The sequence below is a fragment of the Podarcis bocagei genome (genome assembly GCF_964188305.1).
Source record: "Podarcis bocagei genome assembly, chromosome: 17".
In the NCBI taxonomy this organism is placed as follows: Eukaryota; Metazoa; Chordata; class Lepidosauria; order Squamata; family Lacertidae; genus Podarcis; species Podarcis bocagei.
This window is the reverse complement of record NC_138143.1, coordinates 1,080,982-1,105,774: the sequence shown is the minus strand read 5'-3', so window position 1 is coordinate 1,105,774 and position 24,793 is coordinate 1,080,982. Positions and strand designations below refer to the sequence as shown.

General features: G+C 47.9%; 2 protein-coding genes and 1 long non-coding RNA gene across 4 annotated transcripts in view; 1 reads left to right on the top strand and 2 right to left on the bottom strand.

Annotated features, from left to right (window-relative positions):
- The window catches only part of LOC308577322 (caM kinase-like vesicle-associated protein), a 52,439-nt gene extending 42,412 nt beyond the window's left edge, over nucleotides 1–10,027 (bottom strand). The window contains exon 1 of one of the 2 annotated variants that reach the window (XM_081177420.1): nucleotides 10,002–10,027. In XM_081177420.1, coding sequence (XP_081033546.1) covers nucleotides 10,002–10,012 — 11 coding nt within the window. In that variant the 5' untranslated portion in view covers nucleotides 10,013–10,027. Of the gene's footprint in view, nucleotides 1–9,523; nucleotides 9,712–10,001 lie in introns of those variants that run through there. The other variant, XM_081177421.1, reaches the window with a different exon arrangement.
- On the top strand, nucleotides 818–11,668 carry LOC308577368. The gene is made up of 3 exons (XR_014003617.1): nucleotides 818–887; nucleotides 6,888–7,053; nucleotides 10,636–11,668. It is a non-coding gene; the product is annotated as an uncharacterized lncRNA (long non-coding RNA).
- Nucleotides 11,669–17,461: 5,793 nt separating this feature from the next.
- NDUFB11 (NADH:ubiquinone oxidoreductase subunit B11) overlaps nucleotides 17,462–24,793 on the bottom strand; it is a 55,053-nt gene continuing 47,721 nt past the window's right edge. Inside the window, exon 3 of the mRNA XM_081177476.1 lies at nucleotides 17,462–17,643. Coding sequence (XP_081033602.1) covers nucleotides 17,514–17,643 — 130 coding nt within the window. The 3' untranslated portion in view covers nucleotides 17,462–17,513. The remainder of the gene's footprint in view (nucleotides 17,644–24,793) is intronic.

Sequence of the window (24,793 nt, the reverse complement as noted above, 5' to 3'; positions counted from 1 at the left end):
CTGTGCCCCTGAAGGACCAGGTGCGCAGCCTGGGAGTCATTTTGGACTCACAGCTGTCCATGGAGGGGCAGGTCTATTCTGTGTCCAGGGCAGCTGTCTACCAGCTCCATCTGGTACGCAGGCTGAGACCCTCCCTGCCCGCAGACTGTCTGGCCAGAGTGGTGCATGCTCTGGTTATCTCCTGCTTAGACAGGATCAATAGGAATATTAATGCCATGGTTTCTTCCAACTGCTCAGCCTATATGTCTATATGTAGAAAACCCCTCCTAATGTAGCAGGAAACACCAGATGCCTGCAGTGACCTTTGTTCCAAGAGAGCCAAACCCAAGGGGGATGCTGAGACCCCTTAGATTTCTTACTGTTCCAAGATTGTGGTGCATATTTTCCTTTCTAACCTCCTTAACCAAGCTAGCCAAATCTTTAGTTTCAAATCCCACCTTTTGCCATAAGTTCACCAGATAGCCTTAAAGAAACCACATTCTCTAAGATGGGACAGACAGAAGTTTTGAAGAGACTTAATAGTGAGATTCTAGTTGGTTTTGCTCCTTGTGGTGCACTCATATATTTCCTTTGTCCTTTTGGTTTGAACAGGTGTTGCAAGCTTTCCAAACAATGCCAAAAACCTCCCAAATCTGTTTACCAGAAGCAGAAGTAGGGGAAATGCACACACTATGAATAGTGATCCCTCTCTCTTTTCTTTTCTTTTCTTTTCTTTTCTTTTTTTCTGATAACAAAATAAAACTTCATGAGACAAACACATAAAAACCAAACCAAACCAAACCAAACCAAACCAAACCAAACCAAACCAAGGCTGACTTAGGATGTTATATTCACAAGAAGAAATGATAAAGCTGCTTATTCGGATATTTGCAATAAGATGCAGACAGGTAAGTGGAGAGTACAGTCATAAGAAACGAGAGCAAGAAGTGTGGCGCATATGACTTTAAAAATACACAGAAACATAGACCCACAATTGAAACTATCAGAGACATAAGGAGTACCAGTAATAAAAAGCTCTATATTACATCAAGAAACTTTTTCAAGCAATTAGGTGTCCTTATCCCAAATTTCATGAGAGGCTCGTAAAGGTAAAGGGACCCCTGACCATTAAGTCCAGTTGCAGACGACTCTGGGGTTGTAGCTTTACTGGCTGAGGGAGCCGACATTTATCTGCAGACAGTTTTTCCAGGTCATGTGGCCAGCATGACTAAGCCGCTTCTGGCGAACCAGAGCAGCGCACGGAAACGCCGTTTACCATCCCACCGGAGCGGTACCTATTTATCTACTTGCACTTCATGCTTTCGAACTGCTAGGTTGGCAGGAGCAGGGACTGAGCAACGGGAACTCACTCCATCACAGAGATTTGAACTGCCGACCTTCCAATCGGCAAGCCCTAGGCTCTGTGGTTTAGACCACAGGGTCACCTATGTCAAGAAGAGACAAATGTATTTTTTCTTTTTTAATGTATTCATTTACATAAATCCCACCAAACTGAGACAACATGTTCTTCCTTTAAAAAAATGGTTGTAACATATAAGTTTTTAATGTCCTGCATTTTTCCATATATTACTCCACCACAATGAGGTGTTTATTTCAGACTATGTTTTCCATATTTGGGAAATTGGTGGACTTGCAGCAATAAGAAAGTAATTTAACAAATCTTTCAATTTTATATTTTTATTCTCTTCTTTAAAAAAGTGAATAGTGGTCTCTCTTTCAAACTGCCTTCAGCTCTCTGGAAAAACAATAACAGGCTGTTGTTTATTTCTGGCCTTAACCTCATTCCCTTCCTTGTTCAGAATGGGGATTATAATATTGACCTATCTTACAGAATAGTTGTAAGGATTACTCAGGCAATGTCTGTGAAATATTTTTCATTTTCTAAGTGCAATGAGTGCCTATTGCTACAACCAGAACTACTTTCTATGACTATATTCTGTTCAAATTCCCACCTGAGTCCTAGATCCTAAAAGAAAAATTGAATAATTTGTTTGTTAGACAAAGTCAAATCCACACCATACATTGAAAGTCCATTTATACCACTTTAACAGAGCTATAATTCCCAGCACCCTTAATCCACTACAGTTCCCAGGATTATTGGGAGCAGGGAAGCCATGGGCTTTGCATATATGATGCGAGTGTGCCTTGAAGGCCACACTTTCCCTCAAATATGGAGCCCAAGATGACTTACAACAGGCATGAAAATGTATGTGTGTAAATGGGAAACAAAAAAAGAAACATAAATAAAACTACTATAAAATCAATGAAAGTCCATGAGCTACAGAGTAGACAAGAGAGTAGCAGATCAGTTACCGGTAAATACAATAGTAAATACTCTTCAACCAAATGCCTGGTGAAATAAAACAATCTTTAGTTTCGATCCCCAAGGAAGAAGTTTCAGAATTGGGGAGCCACCACAGAAAATGCCCTGATGGGACAGGTCACCCTCCTAGTGTCTCAGGGGTGGGGGTGAGACTGCAAACAGGATCTCTCCAGCTGACCCCATGGCACCTGGTGAACAGGATGGGGACAGACATCCATTTAGGTACCTGGGCCCCAAGTCGTTCAGGGCTTTAGAGGCTAGTAAAGGTAAAGGTAAAGGTACCCCTGCCCGTACGGGCCAGTCTTGACAGACTCTGGGGTTGTGCGCTCATCTCACTCTAGAGGCCGGGAGCCAGCGCTGTCCGCAGACACTTCCGGGTCATGTGGCCAGCGTGACGAAGCTGCTCTGGCGAACCGGCACCAGAGCAGCACACGGAACGCCGTTTACCTTCCCGCTATAAAGCGGTCCCTATTTATCTACTTGCACCCGGGGGTGCTTTCGAACTGCTAGGTTGGCAGGCGCTGGGACCGAGCAACGGGAGCGCACCCCGCTGCGGGGATTTGAACCGCCGACCATGCGATCGGCAAATCCTAGGTGCTGAGGTTTTACCCACAGCGCCACCCGCGTCCCATAGTTAGAGGCTAATAGCAATATCTTAAATAATGCAAGGTAATTCACAGGCCCCTTCATGGATCACTGCCTTGCCGTGGCAAAGGGGCTTGAATAACTCAGAGAAGCCATGAACGATGCTGAGGAGGGCACCCAAGATGAACAGGTCATAGTGGAGAGTTTTGACGAAACGTGATCCACCTGGAGCAGGAACCGGCAAGGCACTCCAGTATCCCTGCCAAGAAAACTCCATGGACAAAGACAACAGGCATATAAAAGTTATGACGCTGGAAGATGAGCCCCTCAGGTCGGAAGGCGTCCAACATGCTACTGAGGAAGAGCGGAGGGCAAGTACAAGTAGATTCAGAGCTGATGAAGCGGCTGGGCCAAAGCCGAAAGGTTGCTCAGTTGCAGATATGCCTGGAAGCGAAAGGAAAGTCCAATGCTGTAAAGAAAAATATTGCATAGGAACCTGGAATGTAAGAACCATGAACCTGGGTAAGTTGGATGTGGTCAAAAATGGCAAGAATAAATATTGACATCCTGGGCATCAGTGAACTAAAATGGATGGGAATGGGCGAATTCAGTACGGATGACCATCATATCTACTACTGTGGGCAAGAATCCCGTAAAAGAAATGGAGTGGCCCTCATAGTCAACAAAAGAGTGGTGAAAGCTGTACTGGGATGCAATCTCAAAAATGATAGAATGATCTCGATACGAATCCAAGGCAGACCTTTTAACATCACAGTAATCCAAGTTTATGCACCAACTACTAGTGCTGAAGAAAATGAAATTGACCAATTCTATGAAGACTTACAACACCTTATAGAAATGACACCAAAGAAGGATGTTCTTCTCATTATAGGGGATTGGAATGCTAAAGTAGGGAATCAAGAGATAAAAGGAACAACTGGCAAGTTTGGCCTTGGAGATCAAAACGAAGCAGGGCAAAGGCTAACAGAATTCTGTCAAGAGAACAAGCTGGTCATCACAAACACACTTTTCCAACAACACAAGAGACGACTCTACACATGGACATCACCAGATGGGCAGCATCAAAATCAGATTGATTATATTCTCTGCAGCTAAAGATGGAGAAGCTCTATACAGTCAGCAAAAACAATACTAGAGCTGACTGTGGCTCAGATCATCAGCTTCTTATAGCAAAATTCAAGCTTAAACTGAAGAAAGTAGGAAAAACCGCTGGGCCAGTAAGATACAATCTAAATCAAATTCCTTATGAATACACAGTGGAAGTGAGGAACAGGTTTAAGGATTTAGATTTGGTGGACAGAGTGCCTGAAGAACTATGGATGGAGGCTCGTAACATTATACAGGAGGCAGCAATGAAAACCATCCCAGTGAAAAGGAAATGCAAGAAAGCAAAGTGGCTGTCCAACAAGGCCTTACAAATAGCGGGGGAAAGAAGGCAAGCAAAATGCGAGGGAGATAGTGAAAGATACAGGAAATTGAATGCAGATTTCCAAAAAATAGCAAGGAGAGACAAGAAGGCCTTCTTAAATGAGCAATGCAAAGAAATAGGGGAAAACAACAGAATGGGAAGAACCAGAAATCTGTTCAAGAAAATTGGAGATATGAAAGGCACACTTCGTACAAAGATTACCATAATAAAGGACAAAAGTGGTAAGGACCTAACAGAAGCAGAAGACATCAAGAAGAGGTGGCAAGAATACACAGAGGAATTATACCAGAAAGATATGGATGTCTCGTACACCCCAGGTAGTGTGGTTGCTGACCTTGAGCCAGACATCCTGGAGAGTGAAGTCAAATGGGCCTTAGAAAGCACTGCTAATAACAAGGCCAGTGGAAGTGATGACATTCCAGCTGAACTATTAAAAAAATTAAAAGATGGTGCTGTTAAGGTGCTACACTCAATATGCCAGCAAGTTTGGAAAACTCAGCAGTGGCCAGAGGATTGGAGAAGATCAGTCTACATCCCAATCCCAAAGAAGGGTAGTGCCAAAGAATGCTCCAACTACCGCACAATTGCACTCATTTCACACGCTAGCAAGGTTATGCTTAAAATTCTACAAGGAAGGCTCAAGCAGTATGTGGACCAAGAACTCCCAGAAGTGCAAGCTGGATTTCGAAGGGGCAGAGGAACCAGAGACCAAATTGCAAATATGCGCTGGATTATGGAGAAAGCTAGAGAATTCCAGAAAGACATCTACTTCTGCTTCATTGACTATGCAAAAGCCTTTGACTGTGTCGACCACAGCAAACTATGGCAAGTTCTTAAAGACATGGGAGTGCCTGATCACCTCATCTGTTTCCTGAGAAATCTCTTTGTGGGACAAGAAGCTACAGTTAGAACTGGATATGGAACAACTGATTGGTTCAAAATTGGGAAAGGAGTACAACAAGGCTGTATATTGTCTCCCTGCTTATTTAACTTATATGCAGAATTCATCATGCGAAAGGCTGGACTGGATGAATTAAGATTGCCGGAAGAAATATCAACAACCTCAGATATGCAGATGACACAACCTTGATGGCAGAAAGTGAGGAGGAATTAAAGAATCTTTTAATGAGGGTGAAAGAGGAGAGCGCAAAATATGGTTTGAAGCTCAACATCAAAAAAACGAAGATCATGGCCACTGGGCCCATCACCTCCTGGCAAAGAGTCGTCCAGCTCCAGGCCTCAGCTTCCCAGCATGCTCCAGCTTGCTCCCAGCCTCACCTGCTAACAGTGCTCAAATGGGCTAAGGGGATGCTCAGTTCTCTGCTCCATTACAGCAAGGCTGCTGGGCAAATCCTTTCCCTTGCAAAGGGGAGGCTGAGGTTGGCGACTGCAGCAGTGGCAGCCCTAGGAGGGGAAGCAGTGGGGGGCACAGGGTGGGGCAGGTGGGGACTGCTTGGTGCTGGAGGGGGCTTGCTAACACACCCACACCCATAAAATTGGGGGCCAGGTGTGCTCAAGGGATTATTCTGTGTTATGTGAACAAGTTTTTCCATTTGGTTTGGCCTGAATTTCAGCAGATGGGCTGGTTCACACATGTGTCTGCATTTCTCAACACTTGGTTCCTCTACACTTGCTGACTGGCAGCTGTAAATGTGAGAATTGACTCGGCCCAAAAAGCACGGTAGCCTTGGAGGAGACAGGAAAGTTCTCCTCTGTGGGTGTCAGATCTGTGGTGGCCAAGGCATGCGAGCATGTTGTGCTCGCGGTGCCTATGGGAAGCAGTGCATGATGCTCTGAGAGAAAGTAACTCATTCACTCCTAATTTTATAAATGGCTATAAACCCCTCAACTGGTTGTCTTCCCACCCACCTCCAACCTAAAAATCTCTGACCTCTTAAGCCTTTTCCCCTAAGCAAGATGCCTCATCGGAAACATGTTCCGCACGCCATGTGTGTGAGGCATGTTCCTAGTCCCAGATCAGGAGCCTCGGGGTCCAGCTCCTCTCTTGCTCACTCTGCTGCCCCACTTGTGAATGCAGCTTCCTCATGGCAATTCATGCCCGACCTTTCTCTGCTTTGAGCCTGGACCAGATTGCCACAGTGGCAAAGCCAGCCAGGGTACATGATCTGTGTGGGTTATTCTGTCCAGAAGAAGGTCTAGCAGGAACAGGGATGGCTGAACCTGGAGGGCATCAGGGCTGCTGCTGCGGACAAGAGACTCCAGGCTCACCAGAACCCCCTCCAAGGGGAAGAGAGGCAGCTGAGAGGCAGCGCATCCTCAGGCTCAGTGCAGCTGGCACCTCCAGACAGGGCTAAGAGAGATCCTTACAGAAACCCTGTAGAATCACACCAGTCAGTGCACAATGCGACTGGGAAACGCTGTAATGAGGTCGAGAAGGAAACCAGGATCCAGGGTGGAAGGGGAAGCAAAGTTAATTTTCACCTAACAGGTTGTGCTGGCTCTGAGTGTGAATGCGCTCACAGCCTACTGTCTAAAAACCAGAGAGTCTAAATTCCTTGCACCCCTCAGAAAGAAAGAGAGAAAAAGAAATAGAGAACATGCATTATCCCACGAAGGACAGAAGGTGCAAATAGGATTGTCCAAGAGAGTTGGAGACCATGCCAGAGAATTGTTTCCTAATTTCCCAAGTTCAGTGAGAAGGTCCATCCTTATTCTACCACCCAGGTGATCCCAGGTAAGTGATCTGCTGATCATTGTCCCATTTGGTGCCTCCACAGCAAATACGCCCAACTTGATAGAAGGGTTTTCAAGGAAAGATCCCCAGATTGCATAACTCTGCCTTTGGGGAAAGGGATGGGGGAGATATAAGGATGTTTCTGCTTGGATGAGATCAATTTTAACATTTCCATACCTGGAGCACAGGACTGAGCAGGCAGGAGATGCTTCATGAGAGCATAATGGAAGCCCTGACCAAAAACCCACTTAGTCCTGCATCCCATTTTCCATAGCGGTCAGGCAGATGCATAAACCAGGGGCAAAGGCACAAGCCCCCTCCTGATTCTGCCTCCCAGCAACTGACCTTGCGTGGTGCACTGCCTCTGAACATGGAGGTTTTGTGGAGCGTTTCTGCCATGGCCACTAGCCTTTGATAGATCTATCCCCCTGAATTCATCTGATCTCCCTTCAAAGCTACCTGTGACAGTGAACCATCTCGTTATCCTCCAGCAATGAATTCTGTAAATTAATAATGTGACAAGTGCTTTCTTTTGTCTGTCCTGAATCTACTGCCAATCAATTTCATTGGGTGATCCTGAGCAGTCACAGCATTATGGGAGAGGGAGAATATATATTCAAAAGTCCCCTGTGATCTTATCCTCTTTCAGAGCTGAGTTAGTTTAATCCATGCGCTTACAACATGCAGTTGTGCAACACACTCACAAGTCTAAGCACACATGCACACAACAGGGCACATGCTCAAGATCTCCTAACAAGGAATAGAAGGCATTACAACCACTCTTATGTGCCAGAAGGGTTACAGAACAGGTTTTTCCTATTCTCCATGCATGTTTAGTCCTGATATAACTCTACAAGCAGAATTGTGTGAGAACAGAGGGGTTAGGGAATTGGAGACCTCAGTTTGTTGCACATCCAAGCATCATAATTGACAACTGAGAATTATTGGAACAGAATGTGCAACACAGTTTAGACGTAGGCACACACATGATAATGCAAATATTATTTGATCTAATGAATCAATCAGATGTTGTTAATGCTACACAGAACCCACAGGGTATCAGCAGAAGCGCTAACAGATTCTTAGGAGACAAGGTCCACTAGGTAGTCTGTCCTATTTTCAAAATAGTGCAACAGAAGTCAGTGTAGAAATGGGACTCCTAAGAGGTGGAAGGGAGAGGATCTCAAACTCTTGAAGGAAAGGGCAGGGAGTGTCAGGGAGGAAGCCGACCACTGAGATCATGTCCCAGGTCTCCTGAAATCATCTTTCCAGAACCATGAGGATTACTGAATCTCAGAAGTCCAGTGGACTTCCCATATACCATGCTGACTCCACCACCAGAACTGAATTTTGTGATCCTTCTTCTGTAATAAACTGTTGTAGCTGATGACTGTTATTTTAAATCCAATAGATTGCAGTAAAAGACTATGCTTGTGGTGTGTGTGTGTGTGTGTGTGTGTGAGAGAGAGAGAGAGAGAGAGAGAGAGACCCTGTGAGCAATGCAGCACACACACACACACTTGTAAAGTTCCTGCCAAGGCACTGGAAAGAACCCTGTGACTTGCATGCACATGCTACCTAAACACATCTATCTGTCCATGCACACAAATGTAGCTAGGTGAGAACAATGGTCTATTGAGTCACACATGTGCTTGCTCAAAGACACATAGGTGGTCATATACCAACCAATAGAAAAAGCATACAAACAGGAGATACGTATGCATTAGTGCACATGAATGCATTTGCAGAGATCCCTGGATGCATTATCTTTCACAGACACAAAAGATTCAAAATAATGTGGATACATAAACACACACACACGTTTGAACCCACTTCTACTGTGTAAATTATATATAATTACAAACACACCAATACAGCTATATTGTAGTCCATTTTCGCCTGTGTGTGTGTGTGTGTGTGTGTGTTTGAGAGATGTAGAATGAGCTTTTACAAAGCTCCTACTGCCTGGCAGGCGTTTGAGTGCATCAAATACATTGGCAGGAGCTTTAAAAACCCCTTTCTTCTGATTGTGTGCACGTGTGCTCTCTTATATGGTGCTGCCAGTGCCTTTTATTCACCGCTTTCCCTCAGCACCCAAAGCGGCTCTGCTCTTTCTCCTTTACTGTGCAGCCCTCTTCTCACAGCCCTGTCCTCACCCAGAGGGAACTTCTGCCCCGTCCCAAAGATGCTCCTAAACTTTCTGGGTGTCTAAAGAATGGAATCGCTTGAGCTGTGGCGCACCCAGCATGCTGCCCCTCCCATTTCCAGGTCAGAATCCCAGCCCACCTTTGTATCCCAACTTCTGGTTCCTGCGCCCCTGCGCCCCAGTCTCCAGTCCCAATCTTAGCTCCATGCACGCCTTGCGCGCCACCTGCGGTCCATCCATTCCCGCATCCTTCTCCCGCGTACTTGCGCGAAATGCAAACTCCTCCATCCCCCAGCCCTCCTGCTGCCCCCTCCCGCTTCCTACCTGGGGGGAGCTGCGCGTCCCTCCCCCTCCTGGGGCTGGCGGGATGAGTTCCCACGTTACAGCTTGCCACGGGGCACAGGGTCGGCAGCTTGGGATGGCTCAGCCATGGCACGGAGCTGCCTGCCTCTGCGCTCCCTGGCAGAGTGTGTGAGCACAGCCTGCCTGGCAGAGAGCCCAAGGAGAAGAAAGCAGGGGCGGGAGCGGCTGCTGGGGCGGGGGGCGCCGAGGGAGGAGAGACCCAGGAACACATGGAGAGCCCGAGGCTGGGGACATGTGATTTAGGCAAAGAGAGGGCAAGAGGGAGGGTGGACGTGTGTGTGTATGTTTGTGTCAGAGAGGCAGTGTGCCTGCTCTGTGAAATATTGCATGTGTGTGTAGCGCGTGCGTGCAAATGCACGCACATCAGCACATGTGAGAATGGTCCCTCAGTCGCTGCGCATCTTCGTGGCTCTGCCTGCCTCAAGGGACCTGTACTTACCTGCGCCACATCCTTTACATCTGCTTCTCTCTGACGTTTGCACAGCAGGTGGTTGTGGCTGCCGGGCGAGGGGCGGGGGGGGGGAGTTTGGTATGTTGGCAAGTATTTGCAGAGCTGCCCGGGCATGCAGCGAAGCGCCCCTTTGCTCCTCTCCGACCACCGCAGCTGTGGAAGAGGAGGACCAACGGGTGCAAGTTTGTGTTTGCGAGCCGGTTGCTGATGCATTTGTGCCTTTCCACCACAAAGGAGAGGTGGGGCTGCCTGTGGGGGGGGGGGAGAGGTTATAGTCCTGTTATCTCAGTTGGGATCTGCAAAGTGTATTGCCTTCCTTTAGACTAGTATATCAGAGACCTCTCTCTCTTTCTCCTCTGTGTGCGTTTCTCTCACAGAGACTCTCTCTGTGTGTAGTAAGTTTTGGGATACATCAATGTATGCTCTTGCGAATTGTCAATTCTGAAGACTCAATAGATGGCTTTTGTTTTATGATCAGCGTTTGCCTCTCATATTTGGTATTAGCAAGCAGCTTTTCTCCAGATCAGAAGAGTGATCGTGTTGTTGTGCTGCTCTTTATATTCTCCCTCCACCCACCCACCCACCCACCCCGCCATCTCCATTTCTGCTTCTTTTGTAACAGGCTTCTTGGTTTGCCGGCATTTCTCTCCGTTTTTGCTTCCCATCTGGCATACTGGTCACACAGGTCAAGCGACATGCTGGGGGCTGCCTGACACCTGAAGGTCCTCCTCTTGGACTCATCACACTGTAAAAAGAAACGGAAAGTCAGCATCCGCAAACCCTTCCTCCCCGTGGCAGCAAAGGAAAGGGAACAGGACACAGCCGGGGTAGGATGGTGGGCTGTGAACATCATACCAGAGAACTCTGCTTATGAAGGCAGCTTGGAAATAAATAAACAAATATGTGTGTCTGTGTACATGCAGTGACGGGTAAATCAAGGGGTACAACTGGATAGCAAGATACAGGGATGCATGGAAGGGGCTTGGAACAGGGGCAAGTGATGGGAGCTGGGAGAAAGGGACAAAATGACCAGGGACTGCACTAATGCAACTGTTCCTAAGAAATTTGGTGCCGTCCCATATCTTCTCTGTAAACAACTGTGCATTTTTATGTAGCTGATTATTTGCATGGAGCTGTAGAGCTGGAAAATTCTAGAACCAAATGCATTTCCTTTAGGTGTGTGCATATGGTATATGCAATGGCCTGTTTGCATTCATTCTATTGCAGCAGTTGCATAAACCTCTGGTGTGTTATGGAGCCTGGGCTTATAAATCAGCAGGGGGAGTTTAACTCTGTGCACTTGTGGTTTGGTTTTGTTGCAGTTTCTTCCAGAAAGAGCAGTATGTGTGCATGTGCAGAATATTTCCTAAGGGGTGTGCAGACCTTTGTGATGGTGCCTCACCCCATGCACAAGTGCATCATAAGTGCCACAGTGGCACCAACTCGAGAGCAACATCTGTCTGAAGGCGTAATCTGCAAATCTATTTGCTGCAGCAGGAACCTCTATGGGTGTGAGATACACAATTTCCGCTGTGGAAGGAGGGGGTGGCAGGACGCTTGGGTTCTACTCAAAGCCCTAGGCCATGCAGGTTGGGCACACAGCCTTATTTGGTAGTGGCAATTAGGAAATGTCAAAACTCTGGACTTAAAATGGACTTTCCCCATGGCAATGCGCTTCAATTGCTGCACACTGAGTGCAGCTTGGCCTTCTGACCCCAAACCCGCCAACTGCTATTAAGCAAACCCACTTCCTGGAAGAACGGAGGCGGAAGCAAGAGGAGAAGCAACCAATAGCTCTGTCCTACTCATTCTGCCAGCCGTCCCTGGGAATCACCCAGTGGGGAGTGCGCTGTTGCACTCAGGTCCTCCTTGGGAGCTTCCCCTGGGCAGCTGGTTGGAGAGTGAGACCAAGATGAGGGACTGCATGGGCCTTTGGCCAAATCCTGCAGGTCTCATCTTACAAGAAAGAGGAACAAGAAAGAGGAGCAGAGGCTGAGGTTAAGGGAGGTCACAAGTCGGAAAGCCAAGGGCTGGAACAGCAGGAGCCAAGCATTGGGATACATTAAGAGAGAGCAAAATGTGGCCTTGTTCCAGCAGGAGAGCAGACATGGCCAGGTCCCTCTCCCTTTGCGGCTTTAAGTGGGGCGTTATCTACATCTGATCCTTTTTGCGGCTCCTCATGTAGCCAAACTAGTATAATCCACGCCAAAGAGGAATGCATCAGCAGCTCAAGGGAAGCTTCACGGCTTTGTTGTTTACTGAATTTTGATCCTGCCTTCCTCCTGAAGCAGCTCAGGAAGCAAACTGTGTTCCCAACTGCGGTGCAAGTCCTTCTCTTCTGCTGATGCTGGGCAGCCAATGACAATCTCTGTTTGGACCCCATTCTCTCTGCTGGCCAGAGGACAGGGGACCTGTGGTCCTCCAGCACTTGCTGAACTGGTCAGCATGGCCAATGGTCACAGCTGTACAGGGCAATATTTGGAGGGGGCAGATTCCCCAGTCCTGCTTCCTGCATTCTCAGACCTGGCATTGTGCCCTCACACCCCACAGCTCTTAAATGTCAGACTAGCACCAGGAAGACTCAGGTTCAATTCCTGCTCAGCTATGAAGCTCACCGCGTGACTGTGAGCCAGTCAACCTATCTCAGCCTAACCTACCTTGCAAGGTCGTTGTGAGGATACACATAGATGGTGGTGGGAGGACCTTGTAAGCTCCTTGGGGGTAAGAGAAGGATAAAGACACAACAGCCATAGCATGCTGCATATTTTTCTTAAAAACCAGCCACGACAGCGGCATTAGAAGGGAATCAGTGTTTCTTCAAAATATTAATAACAGTTTAATCTCCCGAGGGGCTCAGAACTCCGCTCCTCTGCCCCTCCCTCCAGTCAACATCTCACTTGGCTTTACAGTACTTCGCCAGTGACAGCTTAGAGCTATCTAATCCCTTTCCTGGACCCTCCTAGCATGGTCACCAAATTTTAACTGAGAATACAGGGATGAACGCCCCACCCCAAAGTTGGGGAACTCATCCCCCCTCTCCTCCCCAGCCCTTCCTCAGTTCACCTCCTTTTGACTGTCTGTCACACATACGGAAGGATGCAGCCACCTCTGGGGTGGGACGAATAAGAGAACAGCCGTCCAGAACACCTCGGCACACTTGACAAGATGCAATCACAGCTCTGCTTGGGCTGTGAAAGGAAATTAGCACCATTTGCTGAATGGGAGCAGCCGTACCCGATTTAGGAACTGCTATTCCCAGAGAGACAGTCGAATGCTGATGAAAAGCAAAGAAGGGAAGGAGTTCCTGGGTTCTGGCTGGAGCTCTGAAGGGAGAATAAGCAATTTTAGTGCCTGATGGGGCCAGGGCCATAGCTAGGGGGTGGTGAGGTGGGCACCCGCCAGGGGCGCAGGCAATGGGGGGGGCACAAAATCAGCTAAAAATATGTCCATAAATATAGATTATTGCCTCATAAGAAATGGTTTTAGAGGGTGAATTGAATGGGGGGCAGGGTTGGAGGAGAGGCAGAAAGAAGAGCTAATTTGTCTGTGGCTAGGGGGAGCAACCTGGACGGTTCTGCCAGGGGCGCAAGATCACCCGGCTACGGCTCTGGATGGGGCAGGGGAGCCGGAGACTCCCAGGCTATAGGCTCAGGTCAAAGAGCAGACAAAGTGGGGGAGGTATGGGGCTGGAAGCCAGGGCCCCCAGAGTGCTCTGCCCAAGCCTCCCACTGCCTGCTTGCAGAGGGTGGCGTCAGCACCAGGATGAGCGTGAGTCACATCTGCTCTTTGAGGCTGCTTCTCTCCCCTCCCCTCCCCTCCCTCCCTCCCTTCAACAGGATAATGACTTCTCTTCGCTGCTGTAAACCCTTAAAGACGTGCAACTCAGAGAAAGCTCTGGCCATGCACGGCATTATGGGGAGCGGAGAGGCGGCTGAACAAAACTCCTTGTAGCAGGAAGCGAGAGGAAAATAAACTCAAATGAGACTGCATCTTTCTCTCTCTCTCCGTGTGTGTAAATATTAACTCCAGAGAGGCTGCAGAGAAGGGATGCAAGGCGCGCCCGGCAGTGGGAGGGAAAGCAATGGCTGCCAAGCGGTGTGTCTTGACAGGGGCTTCCAAGTCTGGTGATAAAGTGTGAAGGGAGACAGGGCAAAAGAACATGCCAGAGGAAGGAGGCATTGCTGAGCACCAGGAGGCCACGGCTCATGCCAAACGGCAGCCCAGTGAAGCAGCCGCTGGGAGTCCAGCTTTGGTCTATGGAAGTGGGGCAGAATCACCAGGGAGGAGCACCACACACACACCCCGGCTCTACTTTCTTCTTCATGTTAGCCAGCACTATGTAACTAGAAGGCTGCAGCGGTGTGTCAAATGGTGAAGTTGGCCTGCAAGGGGAGCTGGAAGGTGCTGTTTCTCCCTCCAAGTGCTTGGCCTTAGAACTGTACCTGTACCTTGGGGCAGGGGTAGGTAGATGGAGGCAGGGAGCAGAGAGAAATCTAGGACAGAGGAAAGTGGGTGTTTCATACGCAGGGGGTGGCAGGAGGAAGATGCTGTGCTCTACAATAGGCTAGCCAATGTTTTGAACTGCAGCTCCCAATGTCCCCAACCAGCATGGTCAGTGGTCAGGGATTGCAGGATCCATCCGCTATCCCTTCTCTAGACTATCTGCATTACAAAGCTGAGGACTCGACAGCTAAAAGAGGCACAGAGGACAGCTAGACAATTCTCCCCCAACCCTCCCCACATCTGCTCCTTCAAACGGTTGCCATTTACTCGTCCTCTTCAACAGTGAAGGACTTTGACCCTGCAAACAGGTGCAAAAGCATTTAGTGAGGATTGAGCATCACTGGTGTTCCTCTTTGCTTGGTGCAACGGGGGGGGGGGGGACGGGACACCACAAACCAGCCACCACCTTGTATTCCTCTCCATCCAGTAAAGGTACAGGGGAGGGTACTGCTTTTGAAAAGGACTGTCCACCCTATAACTTCCAGCAAAGGAAGGAAACAGGAGGAGTCCACCCTATCTTCTGAGATGCATTGTTCATATGCAAACGCAGGAGAAAAGCCCGTGGTGAGTGACCAGGGCACCTCAAAAGGCTCTTCTCTCAGAAAGCTTTGCTGGTTGCCATAGTCCTGTGGCACACGGAACAGAGCTCTGCTCTAATGCAACATGCCCCCACCCCCGCCGTTTCCCCACCACATGGAAGTGACTGCAAAAAAACCCTAGAGCTCTTCAAGGCCATCCATTCCCATGCTATTATTTACCAGCAACCAGCACTCAGGGAGGGAGGACTGTCACCGCAGCTTTATTGTTATGGCCAGGAAAGAAAGGCAGCGTATCACATGACTAATGGGGAAAGGGGGGTGGGGGCTTCCTCCCTAAAGGAATACCTGAAAAACAGAACAGGTGGTAGAGATTCAGGAATAGAACCACAAGTGCCCTTGATTTCAAGAACACAGATAAAAAAAATGTGCATATTTCCTATGGTCAATTGTAAACTCTGCAGGCATAAATTTGTCTTCTGTGATTAGCAGGAGTTGCTAAATCTCACCCTCCCTGCCAGTCAGTGTGTTTAAACGTTTCCAAAAAGTTTTGCAACAGGCAGGGTTCTGTCTTGGGCCCGGTCTTATTCAACATCTTTATCAACGACTTGGATGATGGACTCAAGGGCATCCTGATCAAATTTGCAGATGACACCGAACTGGGAGGGGTGGCTAACACCCCAGAGGACAGGATCACACTTCAAAACGACCTTGACAGATTAGAGAACTGGGCAAAAACAAACAAGATGAACAGGGAGAAATGTAAAGTATTGCACTTGGGCAAAAAAAATGAGAGGCACAAATACAAGATGAGTGACACCTGGCTTGAGAGCAGTACATGTGAAAAGGATCTAGGAGTCTTGGTTGACCACAAACTTGACATGAGCCAACAGTGTGACGCGGCAGCTAAAAAAGCCAATGCAATTCTGGGCTGCATCAATAGGAGTATAGCATCTAGATCAAGGGAAGTAATAGTGCCACTGTATTCTGCTCTGGTCAGACCTCACCTGGAGTACTGTGTCCAGTTCTGGGCACCACAATTCAAGAAGGACACTGACAAACGAACGTGTCCAGAGGAGGGCAACCAAAATGGTCAAAGGCCTGGAAACGATGCCTTATGAGGAAGGGCTAAGGGAGCTGGGCATGTTTAGCCTGGAGAAGAGGAGGTTAAGGGGTGATATGATAGCCATGTTCAAATATATAAAAGGATGTCACATAGAGGAGGGAGAAAGGTTGTTTTCTGCTGCTCCAGAGAAGCGGACACGGAGCAATGGATCCAAACTACAATAAAGAAGATTCCACCTAAACATTAGGAAGAACTTCCTGACAGTAAGAGCTGTTTGACAGTGGAATTTGCTGCCAAGGAGTGTGGTGGAGTCTCCTACTTTGGAGGTCTTTAAGCAGAGGCTTGACAACCATATGTCAGGAGTGCTCTGATGGTGTTTCCTGCTTGGCAGGGGGTTGGACTCGATGGCCCTTGTGGTCTCTTCCAACTCTATGATTCTATGATTCCATGATTCAGAAACCCAACAGGCACAGTTCCACTTTAGCATGGAGGCACAGACACAGGAAAGCTTCATCTGCTGGACTTCTGCCCCTGACATAGCTGCAAACGGTGGAAGAGCTCTGCTGGAAGTGTCTTTCAAAAAAGCCAGCAAGGTAACAAAATCCCCCCCCCCACGTGGTGCACATCTCTGCTTTTGTCTTGGGATCCTGGAGGGCTATAATCCAGACTCACGGCCAGTCCTGACAATACTAAGCAAGAGGGACACAGGATAGGCTCTGTAGATACACAGTCGATACACATACAAGGATGGGCAGCGACACACAGGATAAATATAGCACTCCTCCGCAAGGCACCAGGAGGGCCATCTGCCCAAGGCCTGGCTTCAGCCAGGAGTGAGTGGTGCTGCCAAATTCTACTATATCCAAGGCAGGGCCAAGGAAAGGCCTGGCCGAAACCGAAGCAGCCCTCAGGCCTCCCATTTCCCTTCGTGACAAAGCAGCTATGAGTCCAAATGCTGGTATTTCCCCCTTCCTTTTCAGCATTAGCCTGTTTCTTAACAGGCAACGCACAGGCTAACTCTTGACTGTGTGCAGCGTCTGCCAGCATCCCAGGGCTCATTGTCGTGTTTCCTCATAACAACATGCACATGCAGCATCTTGACAACACAGCAGCTGGGATGATGGCAGCAGGGATATGTAGCAAATGCAATCGCCCTTGAAGCAGAACATCAAGGGAGTGGGGTGGCTGGCCTGGCCTACTCTATACTGTTCAGATTACACACCCCTTTTAGGTGGATGAACTTTCCCTTTCCAAACCCACGAGAGAGAGAGAGAGAGAGAGAGAGAGAGAGAGAGAGAGAGAGAGAGAGAGAGAGAGAGAGAGAAGCTGGCAGTAAACACAAATCATCTTGGAAGTTTATTCTCAGCTTAGCCAGACAGGCAGACATCATGGAACTTATTCCTCATCCTCTGGAGGCAGCACAATTTTGCTGGGGTCATAATAATTAGAGTCAAGCACAGGCAGCCCCTGTGCCTCCCGCTCTTTAATTTTCCGTTCAGCTTCTCGACGAGACCACTCTTCCATCCTGGGGGGAGAGACAAAAGAGAGACCAAAGCAGAGCAAGTTATTGCAAGGTGTCAACAGTGCCCTGGAAATACAGGAAAGGGCTACGGGGTGCTAGACTCCAACCTTCCCCAGCGTGGGGTCTTGGGACTCTCCTCTCCCCATAGCCCTCCGCAACGTGGCCAATGTTCAGGGATGATGGCAGCTGCAGCCTGGCCACATCTGGAGAGCACCAGACCGAGGGAGGCTGTTCTACTGTAATGGGACCTGGCTCCTGCTATGGGCCAAATAGGGCCAGAGGGGGACAGCAGCCAGGCTGCAAAAATGGGAAGAGGCCAGCTGCAGCCACTTGATGGACTGTAGGGAGGCAAGGTGCTACAGAATTTGGATTTCTTTGGAAGGAGGAAAGGTGAAGGGGTAGAAACACAAGGACACATAAGTCAGGGGGAGCAGTTTCCCTGGAAGAGACCGAGATGGCCAAGCGGGGTGCAAAGCCTCTTTCCATGAGGCAGAGAAAGTGCAGCATTTGCATGACGATGAGGACCAGAAGCTTGCTTAAACCAGTGTTTCCCAACCTTGGGGCTCCAGCTGTTTTTGAACTACAACTCCCATCATCCCTAACTAGTAAGACAAGTGGCCAGGGGTGATGGGAATTGTAGTCCAAAAACAGCAGGAGAACCAATGTTGGGAAACACTGGCTTAAACTACATTTCCTTAGGAAGCCTGGTTCTGCATTAGACACTGAATTCCACTCAAAGTTCAGCGTGTGCTGGAGCACAGAAAAGTCATCACAGGCCAAGGCTGTTCGTGTCTTCAAATCAGAGATGGGATTCATATAGAATATTTAGGAGAGACAGATACTGAATGACACTTCTACAGAACTGCTCAAGCCCCACAGCACATTTCTCAGCATGCTTTCTGCTACTCTAGGACAGGGGTGGGGAACCTTGTGGCCCCTTCAGATACTGATGGACTGCCAGTGCCTCCACCACTGGCTGTTGGCTGTGTTAGCCGGGGCTGATGGGAGTTGTAGTCCAACAACCTCTGGAGAGTCACTAAGTTCTCCAGTTCTGCTCTAGCAATGCATATAGGCACAGCTGATCAAGGAGCACTCGGAGCCGTTTGACTGTTATACCCTGGATGTACCACATTGGCACAAGGAGTTAGGAGTGTGAACCCAATCAAAGCTGCAGCATTAATTATACTGTGCTGAGATCAAGTGCAAAGCAGCTTGCCTTAATTAGTGCTTCATTAAGGAGTCTCCAGCTCTATTCAGCCCAGCTCTATTCAGTTTTGGGCTTCCTGTGAAAACATCAGAATCGCTGTGTGTGCATGTGAGAGCGAGAGAGAGAGAGAACAATCCTAGTCCAATTTCCTTATTAAGGTACGTACTGGCATGGCTCTGCCCAACAAATCACCTTTTGCCCCCTGCCTCAGCTGACCCAGCACAGACCAGTCAACCCAGTTGATTAGGCATGGCCCTTGCTTGCATTTGCTCTGGGGCTTCTTGCCTGAGGCTTAGTCAGTGCTCTTAGCAAAGGGCAAGTCCAATGCACACAAGCAGCTGATTCCACATACACATACACAAACCAGACAGCTGCTTTGGTGGCTCAGAATGCAGTAATGGGACCTGGCCTAGTTTGCAGCCCCTCTCTGCTATTTCCATCTCCTCTTCCAACAGACAGCATGAAGTCAGGCAAATTTAACAGAGGGAGGAAGGCAGGATCCTTTGAACTCTCCTTGCTCTAGTGGCAAAGAGGAGGGAGGCAATGGCGGCAGCATCACCCCCTCCTTCCTTGTCTAGTGACAGGAGTGAAGCTACCATCTAAGCCAGCATTTCTCAAACTTTTTGAACTCTGTCCTTCTTCCAAAACATCTTTCTATGCAAGCAGCGGCCCTCCCTTTGGCAAGCAGGCATACAAAGTCCTCGTGCGCAACTGCACGTATGCAGCCCAGTGGATGAAAATGTGTGCATGCAGGTGCTCACTACTCTGGCCCAGGGAAAAGGGAGGGGGGAGGAGAGAAAGATGTGGCCCGAAACTCCCAGTGTGTCCCCTTGCCCCTCCCTTAGTTCACATGCAAAAGCTCGGGTGACTACAAAGCCAAACCTCTGCTATGTCTTCCTGGTGCTGGATTTTCTCCCTCCCTGCGACTCTCATGCCCACCCCACCCCCCAGTCTGTCCCACAGGGTCATCCACTCCATGGGTGAGGAATCTTCTTCAGTGCAGGGCCCACGTTCCCTTGGGGGCAAACTTCTGAGAGCCACATGCCAGTGGCCAAACTGGGCAAAGCAGCAAATATCAACGCTGCCTTTCAGGTACACAGCACTCCAGTTTCTGCAGACGCTCACCCCCCCTTCTGTTCTCCACACAGGAGGACACATTTCCAGCAAGGCAAAATTATTTGGGGTAGTGACTCAGGACCACTGAGGAGGGTGGCTGGGGGGGGGGAGCTTTGGTTGCTCCCTCTCCAGCAAACCTCAAACTCACCAGCCAGGCAGTTTTATGCACTGCAGTGGAATACATTCTCCAAACAGAGGCCCAGAAATTCTTTGGCCACAGAAATTGCCCTGTGGAGATCTCAAAATGGGAGGCAATATTTCAAGGAAAAAAGTGGAGCAGATACTCATGAGTGGCTGTGAACATTTTTATAAAATACATCAAAAGGACAGAAAGCATTCTGGTTCTGTGTAACTTCAGAAATATGGTTTTATGGTTGCCACTGACAAGTGAAGCAGCACAAAAATTTAGTGACTTTTAGAAGCTGCATTCAGGAGTGCTCTTTTTTGGCAAACATTTAGTAAGCAGAAGTAATAGTTCTTTTGCCTATAGCCATGAGGACTAGACACTTAGTCCCCCCGCCCCAAAATAAGACCACAGAGTATCAAGACTAAGTGCCCATTTTGCATTTCAGCCAGCCATGAGCCACATTCTTTGTATGTCTCTCTCTTCTCACCCTCTGCAAATGGGCATGTCAATAGCTACAACTTCATAAGAAAAGACTGATGTCAGAGTATCCAGTGGGGGGAGTAAGAATGGAAGGGTACACTCTCCACTCCTAGTAGAGGCACTGGAGGGGAACTCAGGAGCAGGCTTTATTGTGGCATTAGCGTTTCCTTCAAGACTGATAACCCTGGGCCATAAAGTGCATTTACCAATGAATTTGCTCTCTGTTCCCTTTCGCCCCACCCGCACTCCAGATGTTGTGCCGCTCCTATGGGACAATCCCTTACATGAGAGAACACCACCTGATCAACCACCTGAAGGAGGCAGGAGAGGGAGGGGAGGTTGTTGCCCAGAAATGGCCACTCACGACCTGCAGCGAGGACAATAATGCAAAACATCAGCCTAAAGTAAGTTTAATTATTATTTCCCACTCTGCAACCACAGAGGATCTGCTTTGTCAGCTCATTAAGCGGAATATTAACGGACTGGAAACGGGCTTTCATCTGAAGCTTCCTGGCTGACAAATGGGACTGCAGCAACTCCACAGAGAAAGGGAAAGGGGCCAGGCAGGAGAGAAGCCAGGGAGCAGAGCTCTTTCTCTGTGTAGGAGGGGAGACCTTCTCCCTCCTTCCTGGAAGGAGTCTGAAGTGGAGGCAAGGAGACTTTGTGTGCGTGTAAAAGAGAAATGCCTTTACAGAAAGAAGAGTCTTCAGAAAAGGAGAAATAGAAATGGGAGCAGTAGCCTCCCGAGATTGCTCTTGTACTTTTATGCCAGCAGATAGGCTAAGAGAGAGTGGCGTACTCCTGCCTTGGTTATTGGCTTTTAGTGTTTGATTGTCTTCTCCAATTGCTAAGCAATTTTATTTGCTCATCACTCCAATAACATTGTTACTGGGTGGCTCATAAATACAGGTGAAACTCGAAAAATTAGAATATCATGGAAAAGTTTCACTTTTCTTTCAGAACCTCATTATGTAGAGCTGGTGGGCGGGCCACACCAAACACTCTAGAAGGAAAAGGCTGTCCTTCCATAACACCTCAGCAGTGCCACAGACTGATAGCATCCATGCCATGCCGCATTGAGGCAGTAATTGATGCAAAGGGGCCCAAACCAAGTACTGAGTACATATGCATGCTTCTACTTCTCAGAGGTCCAATATTGCTCTATTTGCAATCCCTGTTTTGCTGATTTCATTTAATATTCCAATTTTCAGAGACTGTTAATTTGGGGTTTTCATCAGCTGTACGCCATGATCATCACAATTATAACAAGTAAAGGACTGACATATCTCGCTTTGCATGCCATGAGTCTATCTCATATATTAGTTTCACCTTTTAAGTTGAATTACTGAAATAAATGAACTTTTCCACGATATTCTAATTTTTCAAGTTTCACCTGTATAAGATGATATAATAAAATGTAAATAAACTGTAAGCAGACCTGGACTTTCAGAAGGGGAGGGAGGCGGGGGGGGGGGGGAGAGAAAACCTAGGCCCTAAGGGTACTTTCAAACAGCAACAGACTAAAGATGGACCTTACCAGCCCACTGACACCCACCTGCCCAATTGCTGCCAATGTTTGGGGCCTATGCATGTACCACAGCTTCAAAATCAGGCAGAGTACAGTGGTGCCCCGCAAGACGAATGCCTCGCAAGACGGAAAACTCGCAAGACGAAAGAGTTTTCTGTTTTGGAGGTGCTTCGCAAATGAATTTCCTATGGGCTTGCTTCGCAAGACGACAATGTCTTGCGAGTTCCTGCTGGGTTTCCCCCCCCCCTTTTCTAAGCCGCTAAGCCGCTTATCAGCTGATCCGATCAGCAGATAAGCCGCTAAAAGCCGCTAATCCGTCAATGGGCTTGCTTCGCAAGACGAAAAAACCGCTAGGCGAAGAGAATCACAGAAAGGATTCTTTTTGTCTTGCGAGGCACCACTGTATGGGGCAAAACACACAACAGCAAAAGGGTGTGGCTGGTTGAGATGAGGTCCAGGAACACTCCAGTGGCTGGAACAATGCAGAACAACATTGCAGAGTGGAGAGAAGCTGCACTTTCAAGTCCCAAACTCAGCCACAGACACAACTGGAAAGGGCATAAGCCACTCAACGCTCAACCTCAGTTCTGCATCTGTAAAATGGGAAGAGTGGGCTGCTTCAAAGGCAAAGCAGATGTCTGTGATCTTTGTGCTAAGACTGCAATTATAACTAAGGATATCCAAAAGAGCTGAGATGCTCATTATAATATGCATTCATCTTTCTCCACTGCCCTCCTCTCCTCTCTTCTCCTCTCCTGTCTGGTCCTCTCCCCTGCCTAAATGCTGTCAGCTCAATTCCCCCATGTCCCCCTCCCCAACTCCAGCAAGCAGAGGCTCCTGCTGCCGCAACAGGAGTTAGAGGCTCCCCAAAGACCTCGCTAATGAGACCCCATCAATTAGAGAAGAGTTATGTCTTGTGATTTGGCGCCTCCCCAGAACACAAAAAGTAGACAGGCAGGCTCCCACCACTCACAATCAAGACACCGCAGACCTAGGCCTTTTCCGAGGTGTGTGTGGAGGTGGCGGCAGCAGCAAGCCAGACTATTGGTCCATCTATCCCAGCATTTTCCAGTCAACATAACTAGATGCTTTCAGAGAATCAGGGATGCAAAGCAATGACAGATTTTTGGCTGTCACCCTAAACAGTTTAGGAATGCATCGCAAGAGAGAATTTGCAAGTCTGTGCCTCAGAATTTTCGCTACAATAAATGGGCAAAAAAGGTTTCAACTGTGCACTCAGTATTTTTCACAGAAGTTAGTGCCCAGAAGAAAGGCTCCTATGTGTCTGTGATTGACTGCCAGTCACCGAATGAAGGTCCTAAAGGATTACTTTGTCCCTTTTCCATTCTATTTCCAAGAATTCTAGCCTTCTAGGTTTGTTTTTTAACACAAGTTTCTAGTCCCCATTTTTCCAGGAAATGGAAGCTAGTATTTTCTAAGAAAAGTCCATTACCACAGGGTGTATGGAGTATGAATACATCACATTGCTTTACCCCTGCCCCCCGCAAAAACCCACCTTCATTCGTCTTTCCCTTAAAATGATTGCATTGATTCAGAGTTAGTGCAGAGTACCTGGTATGGGTAGTAGCCAACTCTGTGAGTACTGAATAGAAACTGTGTCTGACAAACAGGACAGGTGCTGTTTGCTCAGAATTACACCAAATATACTCTGCCTGCTAAGTCTTGGTCTTCCTGTGGTTCCCGGGGTCTGATTTGCAGCAGCTGTGGGTGAAACACCATGAAGGCAAAGACAGGACTTGTGATGTATACAGTAATGGTGGGAGCAACCAGGTTTTTTCAGGGAAGCAGAAAGGGGCTTCTGCTCCCCACCCCCTTTTCCTTTGTCCTTCTGGGCCTCCCTCTCCTGTGCTGCTTCTCTCACCTTGATGAGCCTGTCACATATCTGGTAGTGGTGGGAAAGCCACTTGAGTAGTGGGGGATGGCAGAGAGAAAAGCCCAGCAAAGCAAGGGAAGAATTGTCGAAAAATCAAAATTAGAAACAGAACTGCTAGAACCCAAAACTAAGATTTTGTCAAAGATGTATAACTTGCTGTTGAAATGGAATACACAGGATGAAACGGTGAAATCTGCTATGATTAAATGGGCACAAGATGTTGGACATAACATAATGATGGCTGACTGGGAACAGTTATGGACCACAGGTATGAAGTTTACAGCATGCAATGCCTTAAGAGAGAATATTATGAAAATGATATACAGGTGGTACATGACCCCAGTCAAGCTTGCAAAAATTTATCATTTGCCCGATAATAAATGTTGGAAATGCAAAGAAACTGAAGGTACATTCTTTCACCTTTGGTGGACGTGCCCAAGGATTAAGGCTTTCTGGGAGATGATCTATAATGAAATGAAAAAGGTATTTAAATATACCTTCCTGAAGAAACCAGAGGCCTTTCTCCTGGGCATTGTCGGCCAATTGGTGCCAAAGAAGGATAGAATTTTCTTTATGTATGCCACAACAGCAGCAAGAATTCTCATTGCAAAGTACTGGAAGACACAAGATCTACCCACCCTGGAAGAATGGCAGATGAAGGTGATGGACTATATGGAACTGGCAGAAATGACTGGCAGAATCCGAGACCAGGGAGAAGAGTTGGTGGAAGAAGATTGGAAGAAATTTAAAGACTATTTACAGAAATATTGTAAAATTAATGAATGTTAGAATGATGTTAGA